The sequence below is a fragment of the Nymphalis io genome, chromosome 22 (genome assembly GCF_905147045.1).
Source record: "Nymphalis io chromosome 22, ilAglIoxx1.1, whole genome shotgun sequence".
Classification (NCBI taxonomy): Eukaryota; Metazoa; Arthropoda; class Insecta; order Lepidoptera; family Nymphalidae; genus Nymphalis; species Nymphalis io.
This window is the reverse complement of record NC_065909.1, coordinates 7082240-7097132: the sequence shown is the minus strand read 5'-3', so window position 1 is coordinate 7097132 and position 14893 is coordinate 7082240. Positions and strand designations below refer to the sequence as shown.

At 32.8% G+C, this 14893-nt stretch overlaps 1 protein-coding gene and 1 non-coding gene across 2 annotated transcripts; one reads left to right on the top strand and one right to left on the bottom strand.

The window, feature by feature from the left end:
* Positions 1–1206: 1206 nt before the first annotated feature.
* On the top strand, positions 1207–14196 carry LOC126777294 (centrosomal protein of 104 kDa). The gene is made up of 20 exons (XM_050500306.1): positions 1207–1452; positions 2642–2800; positions 3648–3783; positions 4331–4418; positions 4678–4861; positions 5157–5368; positions 5582–5767; positions 5981–6146; positions 6753–6840; positions 7141–7288; positions 7803–8029; positions 8512–8649; positions 8987–9118; positions 11094–11307; positions 11513–11914; positions 11998–12415; positions 12521–12620; positions 13076–13215; positions 13467–13562; positions 14041–14196. The coding sequence occupies exons 1-20, from the start codon at positions 1413–1415 to the stop codon at positions 14160–14162; spliced, it is 3396 nt and encodes a 1131-aa protein (XP_050356263.1). The 5' UTR covers positions 1207–1412; the 3' UTR covers positions 14163–14196.
* Trnac-gca (transfer RNA cysteine (anticodon GCA)) lies at positions 10346–10417 on the bottom strand. Its single transcript has one exon. It is a non-coding gene; the product is annotated as a tRNA-Cys (tRNA).
* Positions 14197–14893: the final 697 nt, after the last annotated feature.

Below are 14893 nucleotides of genomic sequence, written 5' to 3'. Positions count from 1 at the left end.
TAATTATTTTGTTCTTTAACTATTTAATTCGCAATACTAGGCACTAAAATATAATATAAACTCGTAAAAAAATACGGGACATTATTTTTTTTTAAATTATTAAACTACAATTAATTTAATTATTTCATAAAAGTCCAGCGGGAAGTGCAAACAAATACCGTTGAATGGTATTTGTATATATTTGCATGTTGCATTTCCATCTTATTATTTGTGTATGTACCGTCTAACTGTATCCGCATTTGCGAACAATTTTTTTTTTAATTTATTTATCCAGCTAGTTTATCAACGCCAGCTTGTCGCTAGTTGCCGTCACTGTAGCTGTAGCTACGATTCAGAACCAGGTCGTGAAGCATATGGACTGTTGGATTCAGAGTCTGGTAGACGGCAATAAAAGTAAAAAAAAAGAAATAAATTATAATTTTTATAATAAAAGAAACCTAATGACAATCTTGGCAGAAGCTAAATTAGTTTAACCAATTTACAAATTGATTGTGAAAATATCCTTTACGCTTGCGTAAAGGATTGCCAATCAAGGTTTGAGCATTAGGGCGAACTTGCCAATAATCACAAATTTGATACATATTCGTAGGGGCACTTCACGATACAAAACTACTTGTTTCCACTATTTGAATATCTCTAAAAATATTCTAATAAATCCCTTTGAATTATAATTAAATATAATGAAAAAATAAATTATAATTAATTATAATGATATATATATCTACAATAGATTAGCAAAATATCATACAGACAAAGTTTCACATAAAAAAAACTTTTTAAAACGTAGTAAAAATTTATATATTTAGTAGTTCCAAAGGTATGAGAAAAATTTCAAATCAATCGAATCGTTTGCTGTCTTAAAATTAATTTCCATTCAATTTGACCTAGGTGAAAACCAATCAAATTTCTTAATACTTGGTTAATTATATTTAGATATGATAAGTTAAAAAATAGTCAACATAAAACAGATAAAACTATTACAAATAAGCTCAAATCACCCCACAGATAAACATCATAGAAACTCCATGCTTGCACGTAATAACATTGCGTCACTCAACATAATAAAACTATTTTACCCTCCACTAGATGGCGCTACCGAGAACTTAAGAGGGCGCTGTTTTACCGCATTATTGATTCAATCTATTCATTTTCATTCTAAGTAAACTTTGTTCGCCCTCAACACTCTATTCCTGTTTTACAAATTTACAATTATTTAAAACAATATTTGTTTATATTTACATATAAATTATTTAATTTTAGTATCAGTGAAATGTAGGCAACGGTTTTAATTAAAAAAGTGTTTAATTTCGTTTAAAATGGATTATTTTGCTTTCTGACCCAAATAAGTAACGGCGTAGCTATGGGAGTGCAGATTGCTGTAATTAGAGTCTGCAGGTAGCTTTGCGGGGATAATGCCAAAGCGAATACCATTCCATATCGTTTACGCAACAAGTAAGTGCAATTTTTTTATAACAGTAATATAATATTTTTTTTGTAACTAATTATAAATTTATAATAATGGTTTTTTAAAAATTATTATATTGCATGAAAATAATTTAATATATTTAATATATGGAGGAAATATATATTGACGTATAAAAATTGTTCCGTATTCTTCACTTCAATACTTCTTTAAAAATTGTCTAAATATACAATGATTTTTGTTTCAAAAATATACTACCGCAATGTATAAAATTATTGTTAATTAAATATTTTAATTAATATTTCACAGTTATTACCTAAAAAAAAATTACTAGCAATTCAGATATATTTAATAGATTTCCGAAACTATAGGTCTGATTGACTTGATACTTACTGCGTTCGCGACGTAAATGCCCACTAAAAATTTAAAAAAATATATATTAATAAAAGTCAGTAGCTAAAGAATTAGATAGAACCACAATAAGTGTGATTTAGTACACAATAGTAAATGTTTAAGAAGCTTGACTAATACTAATATTCAATGAAATACAAGCCTTGCAATATTAAGTAGTAAGCTCGACGGCCGCTGTAATCAATACTTCAATAGAACTTATAACTCTCCCTGTAGTTAGAAGCTTATAACTTTGAATTGGAAAGTTATAATACACACGTCTCTGTTACGTTTTATTCTTTATAATAAAATAAAATATTTATTCAGATTCATAAATTATTTGATGGAGAATAATTGTGAATTATAGTTATTTAATTTAAGTTCTAAACTAAATTAAATACGTTTTTCTAAGCATCTTTGCATCAAGTTTGTGTTGATGCCAGTACAGACTGTTACAGTTAACAGTTAAAATGCTTCTGTTTTATGTTGCGTGTGTAGATTATAATAAAATATTATTAAGTATAGTATCTCCCTAGATATTAATTCCGAAAAAAAAATTGAAATAAAAAACAAAAATGAACTTAATACATTTATATAAGAAAAGAACAAATATACAGACGTATTTATCTATAAATTTAAATCAACGTCGCAATTCAGTACCCTTTTCTCCTTCGCTTGTTAATCGATTTTCTTCGTTTTACTTTGGTAGCTTAAATGTTATAAAAAAAAATGACAATAAGAGTATAAAAGAAAATGTATTCTATAAAATTCATATACGATTTTGAAATGTATGAAAGTGCATGATAAACGTACGTAATATTTTTCAAGGCGAGGACAGCTCCTATCCAGCATGCGAGCTCAACGCACAAGGACCAGCTGCCCGAGGATGGAGGAGTTCAGGTCCACCTCCGCACGAGCTACTCCTCCGCCTGCAAGCCGTCACCAGTATACACAAGCTTCAGCTACTCGCCCATCATCAACTTATACGTAAGATACAATACCAAATAATATTTCATTTATTTCGTTTATTTGTCTATATTTCAAGTCTAAATATAAGGCGATAAGGATGCCTAGGTTACAAGTGGTTAAAACATATTAATCTTAAATAAAATTGTGTTTTCAAATTCGGACCGATTCCATTGAGTTATAAACTCAACACACATCACACACATCGTGGGGAAATCATCATTTGTCGGGTGTAATTCGGCCACATGTGTTAAAGGGGTGATACTTTTCGGGGAGAACTTAAGTTTTTTTAAGAACAAATTTAATATTCGATAATATAATTATTTTATTTAAAGAATACACGCATTAAAATAACGTTGATCGAGTGTCAAGTTCTCTTACATAATAGGTTTCTTACATACATAGGTGAATGGCACATAAGCGGATTATGTACGCATTATATATAGATTCTTTAGATAACTCACACAATTATGTTGAAATTTCAAAGGCTCAATTTAAACCATTAAGCCTCAATAGCACAACGGCTACGACTTATCTATTAATGCGAGAGTTTTGTTTGATTGTGATCCGTTGAAAAAGTTTTTTGGACAATTCGAGAGTAAAATATAAGTAGATAAGTATAAGTTAGATATTGCTATCAATTTATGTAACAATGAAAACAAATGGTTAACTCTACGAGTTCGTAGATACGTTTACGTCGTTGTTTAGATCGTTTGCATCCACAATTTCGTAGTTAACAATGTCTTGTTTTAACTTTTCTCGAGTTATAATGCTGCTAAAAATATCAGCTCATATCAGGACATACATGTGTATAGTTATATACATAATTACATAACATTAGGGCATTAAAAACTGTATTGTCATTTAGCGGCATGCGTGGAGGTATTGGTCTCCGGCGGATTAGTCTCCGAAGGGGCAGCAACACCATGCGGAGCAACTTACACCAGCGTCGGACGCGTCACTCTTGCCAAACCGGCCCCGCAGGCACGAACAAGAGAATTAAGGTTATCTGCTGCTCATAATTTCCAGTTTTTTTATGAAAGAGGTAGGTCCGCCCAGGGCAAATCGGTCATCTGTTGTTAAGTGGTCACCACCGCTCATAGACATTGGCAATTTTTTTTTTTATAGAATAGGAAAGCGGACGAGCACGGCCACCATTGGCATTGTAAGAAATGGTAACCATCGCTTACATCACCGATGCGCCACCAACCTTGGGAACTAAGATGTTATGTCCCTTGTGCCTGTAATTACACTGGCTCACTCACCCTTCAAACCGGAATACAACAATACCAAGTATTGCTGTTAAGCGGTTGAATATCAGATGAGTGGGTGGTACCGACCCAGACGAGATTGCACAACGCCCTACCACCTAGTTACTTGGTGTAGTTTCTAACTAGTCAACTAAGTATAAGATTCAGTATAAAAGTATGATAATAAAAAAACGTCTAATTTTAAGCACGTCAATTATTAAAACAAATAAAATGTAAAGAATTATAATTATTTATTGCTTAGTTAGAATATAATATTAAATATTTCATAAATCATTTTCAGATCCGCAGCACTCCCCGAACCAACTATTGCTAGATTTGTAAAGCTCCGACTGTCTGGGCCACATCCACCGTCAAAGGAAGATGACCAAGTAAATACATCTAAATATTATATAAATATATAAATTGTGTCAGATTCATCTTCAATATTTGCCAGACAAACTGTAGCAAACTTTAAAAAAATAACAGGTTTTTTCTACCCTACAGGTATTATAACCGTCGTAGAATGGCTGTGGAGTTTGATTTAAATCCTATCCACTATATAAACAGATTTTGAGATTGTTAAATTGTTAAATGATAGCAAAAAAATTTGCTGCGCTGTTATATATGTTTATTCTTCAAATTCCGCAGGTAGCATTAATGGCAGTTAACGTCCTTGGTGATGAAATAGAAGATACCAACAAATCGCCCCCACTCAAGAAAGCTGAAGTATGCTTTTCCCCGTACGATGATCTGGCATTTGTTATGTATGTCGACAATGAAATAGCTGATCTTGTGCGCAGCTTAGATAGGAAGAAAAAAACCGCTGTTGCTGGTTAGTAGTCGTTACTGGGTCGTATATTGAATTGTTCATAACATCTTATCGAATTGGCTTAAACGCTAACTTTTATTAACATGTTTCCAACTTATATGATAAAATGATGACAATAAAATAAAAAATAAACAGTAATTTAACAATATACATTATAATGTACTGTGAAAACATATCTGTGATAGATATGTATAGTGTCAGGTATGTTTTCTGCACGTTGTATAAAATAGTATAAGCCTGTACTAACTAAAATTAAGTTAAATATATGAAAAATTATATACATTTATTAAATTCGCAGAAGAACGCTTCGAATATGCAAGACGCTTAAAATCTGCTGGATCTGCATTAGCTGCTGCTGGAATAAGGATTGGGAGATGGAGACTCCGCAAAAGAACAGCTGCAGCTCGAGATGACTTTGAATTGGCAAGACGCATGAGGGATAGAATAGCAGATGCTCTCATTGGAGTGAAGGAAGATCCTGAGTTGAGAAGACTGTTTGAAGATGAAGGCGTAAGTTTTGAATTTTCTTGTTTCATATATATATATCGTCGCATCTAGGATATGTAGGGTGGCCGAGGCGGACATGAGAGTCAGGGAGAGTCGACATATATTTGTTTAATTGGCTATTTATTTGATATTATAATTGGCCTTCGCTTTATAAAAACAGGGTTTAGCTCAGTTATAATTATGCCATAGTAGTAAAATATTGTAATACAATTTCAGCCGGATACCCGCAATGATTCCTCTATGCCTCAAGCGTATGATTTCTCTCACCATCTCTCGCCATCCGTCGCCGCCGGAATACAAAGTGTTGACATCCCCTCACCAGTGCCTCCAATAGAACACCTCTCGGAACCGCCAGATGAATTCAATAGTGTCGATGATATGGATGGTCATCATATTCCTGCTGTGAGTATTGAAAACTATTGAATTCCCTAATAACATAGAAAAAAATCTTTTAATCAAATAATAGTCACCTTCTAACTAAAAAACTATTACTATTTTATAACTAAAGTTACTACTGAATAGTAGTCCTCGTATACATACTAATTGTTGTCTCGTCTACATATTGAGCCAATAATAAACAATTGTAATTTTATTTGTATTATTTATATATTTCAGTCACCCGTCCAAACTATAGAAGATGATACAGAAGTACAATTAGAACCTGTCCAGTCAATCGAACCGGTCCAAGAAGATAAACAAGAAATACAAAAGAAAGAAGATGAAGAATTGAGGAAAGAAACAGACAGTCCTCGAAGAAGCATAACACCTAACGCTGCAAACGGTAAATAAATTCACAAACTAATCTATTTAACTCTTCTCGACAGTCAAAAATAAAACAGCACTCTCCAGTGCTATTATTGTTGTATAATTTTGACTATGGTTATATGATTTTTGATCTTGTCTAATGACTGATTCAAACCCCAGGTCGGGCCGATAAAAAGTTATTGGATTTTTCTTTCAAAGATTTTCAGTAGCAGCCCGGAGTCTGGAAGATAAAAATGTGTACATTCCCGTGTCTCGGAAAAAAAGTAAGGCCGTCGGTCCTGCGTCTGTCCTCTTTCCGTTCGTATCGGATTATGAGACTGAAGGAATACGAGTGCACCTGTGTTTGCGCAAACTTGTGCCATGTAATAGGTCCCACGCAGTTCGCTAATCCAGAGATTGGCTGCCGTGGTCTTTTTCTGCCGTGAATCGGTTAGGAGGACATCATCACAATTTAGCGATATGCCTATATGATCTTAAATTACATTGCTTTTTAATATTTTATCCAAATATAATTTGTAAGCTCAGTATAGATGAGAACTCCTGAATGTGTCCTACTATATAAGTATGCATATATAACTAATTCTTAGTTTTAATTATTTTATAACAGTTATTGATGTTTCAGGTACTCTCGTAAGGCGAAGAAACAAAAGTGCAGGCCCAAGGTCAACCTTTGAAGCTTACGAAGAAAGATTGTTACCAGCTTTAAGACAGTATGTACTGTGAATATGTATTCAATGCCTTGTTTATTTAATCAGATTAAAGATCGTACATTTTTATTTAAGTGTTATAAAAATCTCTTTTAAAGTTAAAGTTTAAAGCACTTTCATATTTATATGTCAGCTTTTAGCCAAACGCAAAGTCCTATTGGAAACATGATCTCTCATCTTGTGATCAAGTAAATGATATTTTTATACACATCATCCATACAATACCGCCAAGACTCCACGATCCTGTATGTCACCAGCACCGTATCATATAGTTCTAAATGACTTTAGAACCGAACCCAACAGTTCCCATACCAACGAATACCTGCGCGAGGCCCGCGAGGAGGAGTGCAGCGGCGGCAGCGCGTCCTCGCACGCGCGCGCTCCGCACCGCCTCACTGAGCGCGAGAGGAAGCAAGCCGCGCTTCCGATACTTATATTCGGTTATCCCTTGGTAAGAAAGTGAATTACGTTTAGTGAATTACATTGACATTACGAGAAAAACTTTGTGTCATTTTTTCAGTGGATGCGGACTAAAGATAATAAATATTATATAGCAAAATATAGACACTTATGTATATGTAAAATGAATATTAATAATTTAACATGACTAGGGTTGTATAACTTTTAGCTGTCTCGTTGGTCAAGTGGCTATATAAGGCCGCAGATACCGAGGACCTGGGTTGAAACCAGGTCGGACCGATAAAAAGAATTTGTACGAATATAATAAACATAAATATTTATAATAATTTAATTTAATCATTAATATTACTATTCCGTAACTATTTGGTTAATAATCCCCAAATAAGACAAAAAATTATATATACAAAAACACAAATACAAAACCTATTTATTTAGGTTCGATAAAGTTGTACTCGAGTCGAGTACAACTTTATCGAACCTAAATAATAAATATAAACTAATATAAACTATGACCGTTGAAAAGTACAATTACGTTTTTTTTAAAGGTTGAAAAGTTCTTCTCTAAAAATTATCTGGATAAAGAAGAGGGTCTTGCTCGTCTAAGAACTGAAATGACGTCTCCATCAAATGGCAGTACAAAGACCTCTCCGAACAAGACCGCGAGGGCCGCTGCAACACTACTCCAAAGGGCGCTGAGAGATAAAGTGTTCTCCGTGTATAGCCAAGCTAATGAAGTCGTTAGAGTTTTGTTTAAAGAATTTGTACCCGACAGGTAATATAACAGAATATAAATAAACAAATTATGTTTCTTATAATTTACATAAAGAGTATGTCAATGTTTTTTTGCATACTTGTAACATTATAATATATCCTACACAAATTCCATTTAGATTAATATTTCATACATGATAATTTAAATAACGAAATAAAACATGTGAAATGATTCGAAAATACACATTATTCTTTCAAAAAAACTTAATACAAAAATATATCTATATCTAAAATGTATGTAACAAAATTAATGAAATAAGAACTATTTAGATTGAAAAAACATTTCATTATAATACTTTCGAAGGCATACATTTAAAGGTTTCGAGTAAACAGTAAACTCAAATTTTACTCTTTCTGTTATCAGTAATTTGAGATTCGAAAGAAGAAGACAAATCATTTTCCACATAGACAACCGCTTACCACCGCTTAACAAGTATATGTATTCATTTAATATAGAAAATAGTAATAAGAAAGCAATTCCAGAGTTTGCGCAGCAGAAGTAGGACGTTGTCTTGAGAAGCTATTGCCAGAACTGCTTCGCGCCTGCGGTGACCCCGCACCTCGTGTGCACTCCACCGCACAGCACACAGTGCTCACAGTCGCAGACTGTCCGCCAGTTAGGTTAGTTTTAATATAAAATATATTAATGACGAGACAGAAAAAAAAAGAAAAAGAAAAGGACAACCATACGATTTTAATTCTTCGATCTCTTGCACCTTTTATCATTATTATTTAGCTAATTTTTTATCGAATGCTAAAATTTGAAAGATCTTATGATATTATTTTTAACTTTATAAATATTTAAACACCGGTAAAGAAGTAGCCAATTACCTAATAAGTTAATAAAATAAAAATAAACAGTTGTATATATAAAGCAGTACATTTCGCATAGCACCATAAGCCACAGCATTAGTAAATTAAAGACGTTCTTATTTTAAAAACACAATTATGATTTCAGGAGTCTTCATTTGATACCGCAACAACTAGTCCGTCCTGTAGCTGCTTCCATGCATCCTCGGCTCGCCCTGTCTCGTCTCCAAATGTTGGAACAACTCATTCTGAGTCATGGCATTTCAACAGATAAAAATAGGCAAGTGTTAATTATGACTCGTTATTTCTATAAAAATAGGTGTTAAAAAAGTTTACATAGGTTATTAAATATAAAATATAATCTGGACATAATGCACAACTTTTGTACATAAACACAGAATGCTCAAATACAACATAATGATTATAACATAATAATTATAACATAAAAAGTACCTTGTAAATAAACCTTAATTAACTTCTGAGCAAAGGGTTCTTAAAGAGATGGTTTGGTGCTTATCCAGCACGCTGTTGCGGGTGAAATTCATTGCAATTCATTCTTCATGTGCAGATTTCCCCACGATTATTATAATAATATTTTATATTGATAATTATAATATAATATTGGTATTATAATATTTTTTTTATTCATTATTTATTAACATAACTCCCATTATTCGTCGATATATAATCGGTAACACGCTAACTGATCTTCAGACTTCTCATTGAAAAACACAAAGTTGCAGTCATGTTGAATTGAACCGGTTATACTCGTAATTGCGAAAGGATCAAAATAATATAATAAAACTAGTATCCGACTGAGGCTTCGCCCGCGTGTGATAGGAAAGGGAGTAGCTAGGCACCCCATGTGCTTTTCTCTAAAACTTACGGACTCTGAGCTGCTACTGAGTATCTTTGACAGAAAAATCCAATAATCTAAAAGATGCTGCTTGCTCGGATTTCTAATTTAGGTCATATATTTTTAAAAATAAATCACGAGACCTACATTTCATTTAAATACAAAATCTCTAACTTAAATACAAATGATTCAAAACTCACACCAAGCGAGTTAATACCCCACGCTAGTAATAAAAATATCGTCCGTGTTATGTATGTGTTATGTGTTGCAAGACACAAGAATATGTAACCCTTGAATTCAAGGTCTCATCGCTCGATATATTTCTTTTTCGCTACCTTTTGCCTTTAACTGGATTGACGTTTGTATATGTGAGATGAATATGTTTATGTATGTGTTTGTCTTTTTCCTATAGATTAATAATGTAACCCACATTATTATAATCATATACGATAACAAAAAACAACGAATGGCTTTCACAATACTCTTTATATAATTAAAATATTCGTTCATTGGTTTCGTTTATAACAATAACATTTTTGTTCTAATAGTTTCTGAATTGTTATAGATAATTATTATATGCATTTAATTATTGCAAATAAAGAAAAAGTAAATTAATTATCTGTATTACAAATTTTAATTTAAAAAAATAGTAGGGGACACCCGGATTTGAACCAGGGACCTATCGATCTGCAGTCGATTGCTCTACCACTGAGCTATATCCCCGATGTAAGTTGAAGCGAAAATAAACAACAATACAATAAAATTTGACGTCATAGATTTTAAAAATGGAATTATATATTCATGACTTTATTAAGAGGATTGCGTAGGTACTGCGTTGGCAGATCACGTTATCTTAATGTCAATGTTTTACATATAAAATGATAATAATCGTAAATGTTACAGTAAAGCTATTGTTTTTCAAACGTTTTTATACTATTACTTCGACTAGATATACCTTCGATCCTTGACAATATAACCTTAATTGACCAAAACCAAACCAAATCGATTTCGTTATGAATCCACATCAGCTAATTCGATGGACATTTTTTTTATTGACGGTACTTATGTTTCAATTTCGTTGTGATTTTTTTCTATAGCTAGCAATATTCATCATCCGTCATAATTATCCACTGTTGTAGATATACCTCCCAAGAAACGCCGAGGCTTCTTGTTTTCTGCCTTCCGCATTCAGTCGTACCATCTTCTTCAATATTATATATTATAATTATTTTATGGTTAATTACACATCGTATACATAAGCAGCAGCAGAGTAATAAAATACTTAGAAAAGGTGAAAGGTCCTATTACTCAGTGATCTCTCACAGACAATGTGTTATTAAAAAGCATTGGCAAGAGAACTAATAAGTGCTATTCATGATCTGTTTTAATTTTTTTAAAGCGGTCTTACGGTTCGTCGCCTAGCAGAATGTGGCGCAGCCGGCGCTCAGCATGCGGCGGGATCAGTACGAGCTGCCGCTGAACGTATACTTTTAGCTGCTTATGCGAGATCTCCAAGAGTTGTGAGAGCCCAACTACCCCCAGATGATGCTGTTACAAGACGAAATCTCATTTATAGACATCTATTTCAACAGTTTGATAGAATTGATATGCAGGTACCTATTGTGTATACTGTATCAATATGTACTAATTTGTTTCAAAACTTGACTTAAAATTAAAAAAAGAAAAAAATTACGTAAGCTTGATTAAATGTTGGAGAGTTGTTACTTAGTAGTAAAATACGTATACAGTTGTTTAAAATCTTATTGTTATTGGTTATTCATATATTTGTGGTATTAAGAAGAAATATTTATTCGACAGAAAATGTTGAATCAGGCACCAACTGAAGAACAGATACTCAATGGTGGGGATCAATCAACTGCAGATTCAAATCTCGAAGCGAGCGTTAGTCACTCCACCAGAAGTGGCACAACTGTGAGCGGTATGAGCACATCGTTTGGCATGACGTCATCATTAGATGCCACATCTTCATATAGCTTAAAATCAAGTGCAAGTGGAGGTACATTAGCGCCATCAAGCTTAAGCGGTAGTTTCACAACATCGAGAACTAAAAGCAGCTTAAAAAAGTCTCCTACTAAGAAGTATACACCAACGGTGAAGTCAAAAGAGGGCACCAATTTTCCTGGCTATAATAAACTGAGACTTGACAGCGCAGTCAGTCCTAAACATTCACCAAGATCCTCAGTAACTGGTAGTGAAAAGGTAATTTCGCAACTTATCATTCTCATTTGAATATATTTAATAGTAAGTTCATATATAATAAGAGGGTATCCATCATATTTTAGGTACATTTCGAAGAAAAACATACTGATGATGTTATATACCGTAGAGCAAATCGAAATATAGAAAATCGTCATTCCATGATTCACTACGACCACGATCCCTCTAAGCCTCAACTAAAAGAACGACCCGCGACTGTTTACGAACCTTTACACTTAGAATACAGGGATTCCCCAACAATTGGATCACCGAAGACGTCAAAGAACGATCTCCGTAGTATGGACTCATTACCGATGGACTCCCCGCAGATGTCTAGGAATGATTTGAGATGTGATTCAGATAGTAGAAGTCTTGATTCACCTAAACTTAAGGCTGATTATTTTAGAGATGTAGGCTTGGAGTCACCCAAGCTGGTGGCGGGTGTTAGAAACTTGCATTTAGATGAACATAGTCAAATGGATGAAAGCGGATATTATAGTCCAGGTGAAAATTAATAATGAACTAGAACGTAACAAATAAATATTACGATCAGACGAAATACATGTATTTTAAATGTTCTTATATTTGTTTATGTTGAACGTGTTATAGGAAGGAGGCAGCAAATGTCTAGTAGTGAACATCAGTTTGAAGGATACGAAGCGGTCGGTGTTGATGCTAGTAGCGAAACTACTCCGGAACCGGTTTGCAAGTTAGTGCCTAATAATGTCGCGGAAGCTTTGTTTTGCAAATGTTATCACATATATGTACATGATGTTGAAACTAATGTTGTAATTTATATTGCCTTTTTTGTTCCAATTTTTCCCTTTTTTTTTTAAATAATTATTTTAGGAAGGCAGACGAACGTTACAAGTGCTTATAGACTTTGAACACCACTTGAAAACTATCAGATTTTTTAGTGGCATTCTAAGTCAATAAACACTCGCATTGCTTCAAGAAGAAACCACTCCCAACACCATCAACGTGCTTCCAACCAGGGATCCAAGATGTTATGTACCTTAATTTAGATTAACTGCAATACAGAGAACTAATGGTGGTAAATGGATTGATGATCAGGGCTAGCACAGGGCCCTTAAAAATTGAAACAGTGTTTTTAATATCAGAGCTTAATAATATTTAAATGAATATGATAGCATAATTTGCCAGTACGTCGTGTTCGTGGTGCGGTCGACGCGTGCGCGCGGCTGCACTGGAGGCGCACTACTGGCGACGCTGCGTGCTGCTCGCGCGCTGCCCGCACTGCCATCTCGCGCTCGAAGCGAGAGTTCTACACGCGCATTTATTGGGTGATAATTCTCATGACCTATCGCTTATACATTTTTTTTTCTATAAATACTTATCGAATAACTTTAGTTCTAAAACAAATTTATAAAAATATTGGTAGATTTAAGCCACAATCAAACTATGAAATGAAATATCATTAATTCAAATGTGTATTCTACTAAGAAAATAATTAATGTTTTTGATAGAATTATTTTTAATTTTTAATTAAAAAAAAAACACTATCTTAAAATATTGTCATTTCAACTACTTGTAGAGGAGTGTTCGCTTAGCGAGGGTCTCTGGAAGGCATGTCAAAAATGTGGCGCAGCGCTACGATCTGATGAGAGCGATTACCACGTCAACTGCATCCGTAAGTCCCTGTATCATCTATAACATCTTATAAAATATATACATATTTATTAACAACTCTTAACACAGTAAACAATCGTATTAGCTGGACAGTTTTATTAAATTATATATGTATATTTTATATGCATTATTGTGTTCATTACATATTATGTTTAGCCTATATTGTAATTATCTTTGTATTTTATAATTTCGAAATGTCGGTAATAATTTATTTAAAAATATACCCTTCTCACATGTCAGTCCTCTGCAGATCGCCGCTTTAGCGATAAGGCTGATAAGATGTTGCACTTCATGCAGTGTTTGTAAATCAAAGTATATTTTAGTTGAAGTCTTGGTGTTCTATAAAGAATATATTGAATTTATTTTCGGTTCTCTTGTTTTGGTGTTATATCAAAAATCCCTGTTATAAGTAACCGAAATAAATATTTTCAAAGTGTACCTAACATTGTTGTTGCGAATATATTTGTTTTTTTTTTCAGCATTGAGCTTTGACGAATGGAAGTGTCCATACTGCCTAACAAATATCCTGGCTCGGGACCTCCCATGGCAAAGGCATCTGATGCAATGTCCACGCAATCCACGACTCAGGCAGCAAAATTGAAGCTTAAATTTTCGTCCACAGATCAGATAAGTCACTTAATTTTTATTGGATGTTTACAATACTAATGTAAAAATTGTAATATTTTTACTAATGTAAAAATATTTTTTTTCTTTATTGGTAAATAAAAAAGATTGCGGTGTTAATAATCTTGGCTATTTCAGTTAAAGATTTTTGATTATTTAATATTTAAAAATAAATTTATTAACTATGTTTAACATTTCTAAGCATTTCAAAATAAATACATTTTGATATCTTAAATAGATAAAATATTGTAGTATGTTAAACCTATTAGGAATAAAAAATGCTTTGCCGGCCATAAATAATAATAAATTTTTAATTTATATCTCTTCGTATTAATCTTTACTCGGTGTTTTTTTAGCTTTCTACACAGGTCATACATAATATGACATACATATGCAGTTCTGAAATTATTTTAAATTAGCTAAAAATCACACTTTGGGTGCTTTCATAAAATAAATAGGCTTGCGGAGTAAGGAATACAGTGCAATATTAAGGTTGTAATTTTAATTTATTTGTAGTATTTTAATTAAAAAAAAACTTTCTAATATCACTCTAAGAGAAAAATAAATGACTAATAATGAAATGGGGTTTTTGATAATAACTAAATAAATATATATATATATATATATATATATATATATATATATATATATATATATATATATATATATATATAATAAATAAATTAACATTTTTGTTATAAATTATTT